This window comes from Eutrema salsugineum, unplaced genomic scaffold, assembly GCF_000478725.1.
Source record: "Eutrema salsugineum unplaced genomic scaffold, Eutsalg1_0 scaffold_20, whole genome shotgun sequence".
Lineage (NCBI taxonomy): Eukaryota > Viridiplantae > Streptophyta > Magnoliopsida > Brassicales > Brassicaceae > Eutrema > Eutrema salsugineum.
Window position 1 is genome coordinate 1,698,306 of NW_006256828.1, and position 7,320 is coordinate 1,705,625.

The 7,320-nt window shown below is 36.1% G+C and overlaps 2 protein-coding genes across 6 annotated transcripts; both read right to left on the minus strand.

The window, feature by feature from the left end:
- On the minus strand, positions 1 to 2,309 carry LOC18015982. Of its 5 annotated transcripts, none has more exons than XR_002899508.1 (6): positions 2,087 to 2,309; positions 1,689 to 1,974; positions 1,212 to 1,301; positions 946 to 1,082; positions 684 to 864; positions 1 to 324 (listed from the first exon to the last, which is right to left on the minus strand). XR_002899508.1 is itself a non-coding variant. In XM_024155173.1 (5 exons), the coding sequence occupies exons 1-4, from the start codon at positions 1,740 to 1,742 to the stop codon at positions 807 to 809; spliced, it is 339 nt and encodes a 112-aa protein (XP_024010941.1). In that variant the 5' UTR covers positions 1,743 to 2,309; the 3' UTR covers positions 1 to 199; positions 684 to 806. The 5 variants fall into 5 exon arrangements, 3 of the variants coding, with proteins under 3 accessions (XP_024010941.1, XP_024010940.1, XP_024010942.1); XR_002899507.1 differs by having other exon boundaries at positions 1,689 to 1,820; positions 1,902 to 2,309; XM_024155173.1 differs by having other exon boundaries at positions 1 to 199; positions 1,689 to 2,309.
- Positions 2,310 to 3,204: 895 nt separating this feature from the next.
- On the minus strand, positions 3,205 to 7,159 carry LOC18015983 (potassium channel KAT1). Its single transcript, XM_006398256.2, has 10 exons — positions 6,444 to 7,159; positions 6,136 to 6,351; positions 5,886 to 6,041; positions 5,736 to 5,793; positions 4,942 to 5,259; positions 4,607 to 4,846; positions 4,415 to 4,513; positions 4,091 to 4,309; positions 3,461 to 4,013; positions 3,205 to 3,368 (listed from the first exon to the last, which is right to left on the minus strand). The coding sequence occupies exons 1-10, from the start codon at positions 6,620 to 6,622 to the stop codon at positions 3,256 to 3,258; spliced, it is 2,151 nt and encodes a 716-aa protein (XP_006398319.1). The 5' UTR covers positions 6,623 to 7,159; the 3' UTR covers positions 3,205 to 3,255.
- Between the last annotated feature and the right edge of the window lie 161 nt (positions 7,160 to 7,320).

A 7,320-nucleotide genomic window follows, 5' to 3' on the forward strand; every position in this document is an offset into this window, starting at 1 on the left:
TCAGAACATCCAAACATCTAATTTCCAAATCTAAAGCAAAGAATCCAAGTCAAGAAAACGTTGATAGTTCTCCAATCACCACAGATGCCTTGCCAGGCACATAACTTTACTTTTTCAGCTTAATGAATATTGAGAAAGCCATATACATACCAAGGAGTGGCAGTAGTGGACACTGCAAATCGGCTGGTGGAAGAAGCACCTAGCGTGAGAAGATAAAGATTGTAAACAAAAACTTATACATAGTGATCAAAAATCAAAATATATTAAAAATTGGACGAAGACGGATGGATCCAGCTCCAAGACTTGAGATGGAGAAAATGAAGGCTGTAAGTAGGAAAGAAAATGTGTCAAATAGAAATCATACTCTATAGTATAGAGCACCACAATGACCAATAAAATGTGTTATTATCTCTTGGTTCTGTTTAACGATATATCTCATTGTTTTCTAAAAATGATTTCAATATATCCATGATCAATATATATATATATATATATATATGTATGTAGATGATAGATCTCATTGTTATTTGGAAATGAGCTCAATATACCCATGATCAACTGGATCAGAAAAGATTATTAACTGTAAGTATGAAAATGGAAAAGCTTGTTGAAGAAAATAATATTGAATATGACCGTAGGAAAAAGTTGTCCAAAAGTTGGAATGAAAATAAGAAACAGCTTACCGAGAAAGTCGATACGGTCAGCAATCATACAACTCTGATATACAATAACAGCAGTAAATCTTTTGTTGTATCTTCCCCTCAAAGCATCATTATCTTCTCCGGCTGACTCTACTGGTGGTAGGTCTACTTCTTGGTAACATCATTTCGAACAAAGTGTTTTGCACTTGCAATCACGTTGTTTCTATCACAAGTAGTGAACTAATCCATGAGAAGTGACATCATAGCTGTTAAAAGGCACATATGAAGCCATATACATACCCACCTGCAACAAAATGGTAACCGTTTGAGTTTTCTTCGGGTGGGACGCCTTTTACTCCTGAAACAAGCGAGGCTGGCCTCACAGACAAGTCCACCATCATAACTGTCATAGCTTTGTTCCCATCTGAGATCTCTGTATACCTTTAGGAAGAACAAAGTAACAAAACGTTATAAATAAAAAAAAAAAAGTAACAAAACGTTCGAGTCAATAATTACAAGTCACGATGTTTCAATATCGTTATGGGAATTACGTATACAAAAGTGACTTACAGCCTCGTAGGAAGCAAACGCCCAGTGAACTCCACTCCGCCTTACTCCAAGTTCAGTTGCGGTTACGATTCTTCTGACCAAATCTGCGCTCTACAGAGTGACGACAAGAACCAACAGTGTTATCACAATAAGAGCAACCTACACGCAGCACGGCACCAATAGAAGAACCGATCTTAGACCAAAACAGATTCTAATGACAGCCACTTCAATACTACTACGACCCTGTAATCAGAAGCTAATTGAAGCAAAGTTAGGATTACGAGGTGGATCCAAATCAGGTTAGTAGGTTCGTGTGAATGTCCTATACAAGGCAAGGATCATCAGAAAAACAAAAACAGTAAAATTCAGCCTAAACCATTACAATTATAGAGCTTAAACTATAAACAATTCTGAATTATCGGATTGTAAAGGTTCTCAGACCTTAATTTCCAGGTTCAGTTCATGTAAAAGGGAATGGTAATCAGGATATAAAAAAACCTGGTCGCTCCGAGTCCGATGTTGTGGGGGAAAACGGTGGCCCCCAAACGCCATTGACAATCGCCTTTAAACCTTGGAGCCTAAAAGCGGCATGGTCGTAAGCTCCAACGATCAATCTTGCCAACAATAACCCTAGGACGAAGCAGAGCGAATGGAAAGCAAAATGAGAGGCTCGAGATCCAGAACGGCGGAGGCAGAGAATTTTAAAATTACCTTGATAGATTCATTGGCAATACTCAATGTGAAATAGACCTGTGTCATACTCAGTCCCTAAGAACAAAAATACCTGAGAATGATCTATATAAGCACTCCCCCATAATTGTTGCATTTGTGGTGAACCCAGAAACGATGTTACAAGATTTCGTTGAAATGGATTATGAATGCCAAAAACACTTTACCAGCACAATCTCTTTCTTGAGTCTAAAGCCGCTTACTTTGCTTGTGGCTTCCATGGAAGAGAGGCAAAGTTGACAAGACCCAATCTCCCACTCATTTGTATCAATATTTCTCCTGGTAGATTTAAAGTACGAATGGTCAGATGAGAAGAGTAAAACGAATTGATTTCGTATAAATGAAGGTTTAGGGTAGAAGAGCAAACGCAGGAAAAAATTAATGTCGACAGTAAATTCAAAACTAAAAACTAAAGAGAGGAAGACAAGAAGGCATGAGTAGTGAACATTAAACTATAAAAGAAGACACGTGGCACTCTCACAGATGCTGACGTGTCGTAAAATTGGTTGGAGAGAGTTCAGCACGTTTTATAGTATAGATAAGATATCAAAGTCTTCATTTGGTTAATAATTGAGATTAGTTGTTGTGCAGCTGGCTCACTACAATAATTGTGGCGACCACTACGACACATTTTTTTTTTTTGTAATATATATACAGTACTAGTAACTTAAAGATAATACATAAGATTGTTTGGCAATTTTAACTTAAAAAAATTATTAAAAATTGATTGCCAGCAACACACAGAAGGTATTATACTCGGTAGATTTGCATAAGGTCTGCACGTTTTTGGGAAATTTCAAGATCAAATAGACTTATATTGATTACAATTTTAAATCAATGAGGTATATTTCATTTTTCCTTTTTTAAATGTGAAGTCGCAAACTGAAAAGTTTTTGGGGGTAAACTACTAAACTTACTTAAATCTACACATTCTTGCAGACTTTAAAAACCTATCGGGCATACATGTAGCCTTGTATTTACTCTATAAAGACTCTATACTCGATAGACTTGCGCAAATTCTGCATGTTTTGGTAGATTTCAAAAGCCAAATCTGACTGACTCATATTTCGTTTACAACAACTTGCCAAACTTACATAAAGTCTACATTTTTTTTTTTTGCGGACTTCAAAAAACCTATACTTACGGGCCGGCAGACATATATTTAGTGTGCAGAGTATTAACAAACTTACGTAAAGTTTGCATATTCTGGTAGGCCTACTTTAATCTGTAAAGATTTGATAAACTTGTCTAAAATATATAAGTTTTTTGTTGCAGATGTCAAAAACATATCCGACAGATTAATTTATATTTAGTTGGTTAGTCTGTACATCAAAACTCAGTTCGATGAAAAAAACAAATGATCACCATCCCAAATGACATCTAAATCATCAATCTCAGCCTTCTCCGCATTGGTGATCTTAGTGAAGTTGCATTCTCCAAACTTTTCACCTGCATAATTCCCAATTTATTCGACGGTTATAAACTTTCTTTTTTTAGAAAGACGAGTTTCTTCTTTATTTTGAGTATTTTTCAGTGCTTACCTGCAAGTCTTAGAAGCTCTTGTATGGATGAAGGTAACAGTATCAACTTCCCATTCTGTCGCTGTGATAGATCATTCTGATCTTGTGACAACATGTGAATAGTAACTCTCTTACCTTTTCCTTTGCATGGCTTGATTTGGATGCTGGAGCTGCAATATTGATCTGAATCGTAATTATAACTTCTTTCTTTGGTTTCGCTATTGGATCTTTCCCCTTTTGCTTTCTCTGACTTGTAGTCTTCAGTTCTTCTCATTTCATAACTTAGCAAGATATCAGATATGCTTTTCTTTCCTTGTTGTTCTGCAAGAGCCTTTGGTTTCTCTATGTTAATTCTTCCTTCAAGTAGCTTCTTAACCATTTCAGTATCTCCTTTGTGAATTGCATCTATTAGAGCCTCTTCTCCATTTTCTGAAGCCGAATCTGTAACATCTAAACTTTTGCCATCTTTTCTTGATTCTCTCCTCCATTCTTCCCATCCCATTCTTTGGAAATCTATGTTTCTTTGATCGTTATTTGTATCCTCTATTGGTATCGACTGTTGTCCTCTAAGTTTCTGCAAGTTTTGTAACAAAAACATGAGTCTTTAACTATATAAATCATTTTCAAGAATATGTTTTTAAAATCACATACCATGAAGAGGTTGTTCATTATAACTCTTCCATCTTCAGCATGAGCGTGCATCGCACTCATCAGCGATGTTCTACTTATGCGTAGTATTTGCGATAGCTCGGTTGTTCTTACCGTGAAAGGTTGTGGTCTATAGCATAAAACTCCAATCTCTCCAAAGGTATCTCCAATAACTGCTTTCCCTTGAATCTGATCATGTCCATCAACACAGGCTGTGAAGTCCTGTAACAAATTCAATATTACACAATGTTAGAAGGCACTTTACTTTATTGATATTTCTATGCCATTAAATGCATTTTCACAGATATCTGATTATAATTCTCTTACCACTGCTCCGGAGACTAGAATGTAAAGATCCATAGGCGCTTCGTTTTGTAAAATTACATCTTCTTTAGGTGGGAAATACTCAGCATCTATATCTAAAACCTTGAACAGGTAAAAAAAAACAAAAGGGTAACTTCATGAAACCTCTTAGGTGTTGAATTGAAAGGAAAATTAGAGAAACTAATTCTTTTTTACCAATTGAAAGAGGAAGTCACGAGAAACTCCTTGAAAGAGGTAAATGTTTTGAACAATTGGGAAGAAGAGGTAGTTTGCAATGCTTGAACGGATTGCTTTTGGCAGGTTGTTCAATGTTTCTTGCTGTTTCAAGCCCTCTGTTTTGAACTTCAAGCAAATGTGTGATAACATCTGGTCTTGTATGTCATGTGGAAGTTGGTTTCTTGAAGCAAACTCTAAAGCAGCTCTCACTGTATCTCTCTGTTTGAACATAAACATGAACAATAAGCGTTCTGATCAAGCTTAGATCAAAAGAAATGAACAAGCCTAGATTAAAAGAATGTGATCGAACTTACAAAGGTTCTGGTTCGGCTAGTCCAGTGAACGACGAGGTTGGTCATATTTCCAATGAGGTAAGCTGTTAAACCGAGGTTGAACATCATGAAGAAAATGTCAAACAACATTTCTCTTGGGTTCTGAGGATGCAAATCACCATATCCAGTGGTCGTTAATGTTGTAATTGACCAGTAAAGAGAAGTCACATATCTAAACCAGAGGCTTGCTTTCTTGAAATCTGGATACACAGATCCAATCCATGTCTTTCTTGGATCAGGGTATCTATCCGCAATCAGGTAGTTGAAACAGCCAGCAAAATGTACAACGAATAAAGTGACCTGGGATCAAAAAGCTCATGTAAGTTTCTAATTACATTAACTATCATCATCCTTTATAGAAATGATTTTTTTTTTTAAGGTTTGCATACCTAGTCACTTTTTTATATTTTCATTAGTGTTGTAACACTTTTTAAAAGGATGATGTTCATTACAATTTTAGCACTTAATGAGCTCTTCATTACAATTTTATCTCTGTTACAGAACGGTGTGTAACTTTCATCAGAAAATGCCAATTTTTTTACTAAGCTGTTTTATATATTGGTAACCAATTTTTTTACTAAGCACAGTCTTTTCGTATATTCGTAGTTAATAGCAAATATGTATTTTTTTTACTAAAACATGTAGAATATTGCTTTGTATTAGTGCTACTACTATGTCATAATCCGGGTCCAAACTTGAAGAGTGTGCGTGTGTGAGTTATAGACGACAAAAACCATAAAATAGAAATTCATTTTTTTCTCTGTTTTGGAACTTACCGAAATGAGTTTTGTGCATCGAATCCAGAAATAGTTGAAACGGATGTCTTTCTCAAGCCTGAAGCAAAACAAAAGCGTTCAAAGATGAGCAAAGCACTTTCTTTATTAAACCCTAAGAACAATATATGGTCTCTTGGCATTAAAACGAACCTTGCGAACAACGAGCTAACTCGTCTGAGACGCCATAACCTGAGCATGCTAAGGATTCTAAATCCTAGCTCGCTTCCATTGTAGTTAAACAGTAGGCTAAGTGGCTGAAACGGTGCCGTTGAACACACGTCGAAGGCGAACCATGTAGAAAGGTACCTGAAAATGTTACATTTTAAAACATATATCTTGAGAACCTGATTCACAGATTTAGCATGTAAGTAAAAAATGACACTTTTTGCTATTTTCTCACCTTATTGCTATTTTCTTAGGATTGTCAACTAGAAGATAGGAGTGGCTATCGAGATAAGCGACAAAGAAGGTGAGGACAATATCAATGGCGAAGAAGCCATTGACGATGTTATCGATGATAAAAATCGCATCTTTTTTGTAAGTGATGAAGGCAAATTGAAACGGACAAATCCAAGCTGAGTAAATAACTAGAACGACTAGCCACATCTCCCATGCTCTGTTTCAAACATAAGCATATGAAAACAGAGGATTTCAAAAAACAGAACATGATCAAGTTAGTTAAAAGAGTTTAGAAATGAGGAAAAGTACCTATATTGTGGATTGAAAGGAGAGATTATGTGTTTACGGAGCTTAGTTGATTGGTTAATTCTGGCTCCAAGAGATGGTAAAAGATCAGAAGAGAGGAAACTACTCTGTTTTACAGTGTCGATATTGTATCCTTCAACACAGAATCTGTCGAAGAAACTTCGGGTACAAGAAATCGACATCTTTTTTTCTCTTTCTTTCTCGATGTTTTGGTAAGAAGAAAAAAAAACTGTTACGTGAAAGGCTCTTTTATAGGTTTAAGGCTTTCTTCTTGGCAAGGTAGTTATAGATAGTGATGAAGCTTGTGATGAATGACACGAGAAAGTTCTCTTCTTGTTGGGACCTTTATGTCAACTTGCTCTGACCCAATTGCTTATCTTTTCTCTGAGAAAATAAAGAATTTTGCAGGAAACGGTTTAGGGTTTAAGCAGAGACTCAGTGCGCCATTAACGCTGCAAAAACCAAATAATGGTTTAAATGCGTGAAGCAGCAATGGTGAACAAGAAGCGGAAAACACGGAACAGAGTAGTGTGTGATATCAAAAGATCTTAAGAGATGAGACAGAATTTAAGTGGAAAACATTGAGCTTTTGTGGAAGAAATGGTCATGGTTTCTTTCTTTTGGCAGGAAACAGATTCCAAATACAACAACATAAAGAAGAAGAAGAAGAAGAAGAGTAGACGCAATATGGTTTTGGAGATTTCTTTCTACTTGATGAGATTTATGACTGTTGTGTGAAACCCACTTTCTCAGCATTTGAAGGTGGGAGTGATATATAGACATATACACATACACACATATAGAAAGAAGGTACATTTTGGTGTTTGGTGTGTGTTAATGGGAGGACAAAAATGGGCATGAAAATATATGGTGTGTTCAT

Bases quoted from the DNA above. Each gene is read 5' to 3' on its own strand.
- LOC18015982 (XM_024155173.1), bottom strand. From the start codon at position 1,742: ATGGCGTTTGGGGGCCACCGTTTTCCCCCACAACATCGGACTCGGAGC. The intron at 1,302-1,688 runs GTTTTTTTATAT...GTCACTCTGTAG, and splicing joins ATCGGACTCGGAGCGACCAG to AGCGCAGATTTGGTCAGAAG. The intron at 865-945 runs GTGGGTATGTAT...TACTTGTGATAG, and splicing joins CGGTTACCATTTTGTTGCAG to AAACAACGTGATTGCAAGTG.
- LOC18015983 (XM_006398256.2), bottom strand. From the start codon at position 6,622: ATGTCGATTTCTTGTACCCGAAGTTTCTTCGACAGATTCTGTGTTGAA. The intron at 5,260-5,735 runs GTAAGTTCCAAA...TTTTGATCCCAG, and splicing joins GATGCACAAAACTCATTTCG to GTCACTTTATTCGTTGTACA. The intron at 3,369-3,460 runs GTAAGCACTGAA...GGAATTATGCAG, and splicing joins AGAGCTTCTAAGACTTGCAG to GTGAAAAGTTTGGAGAATGC.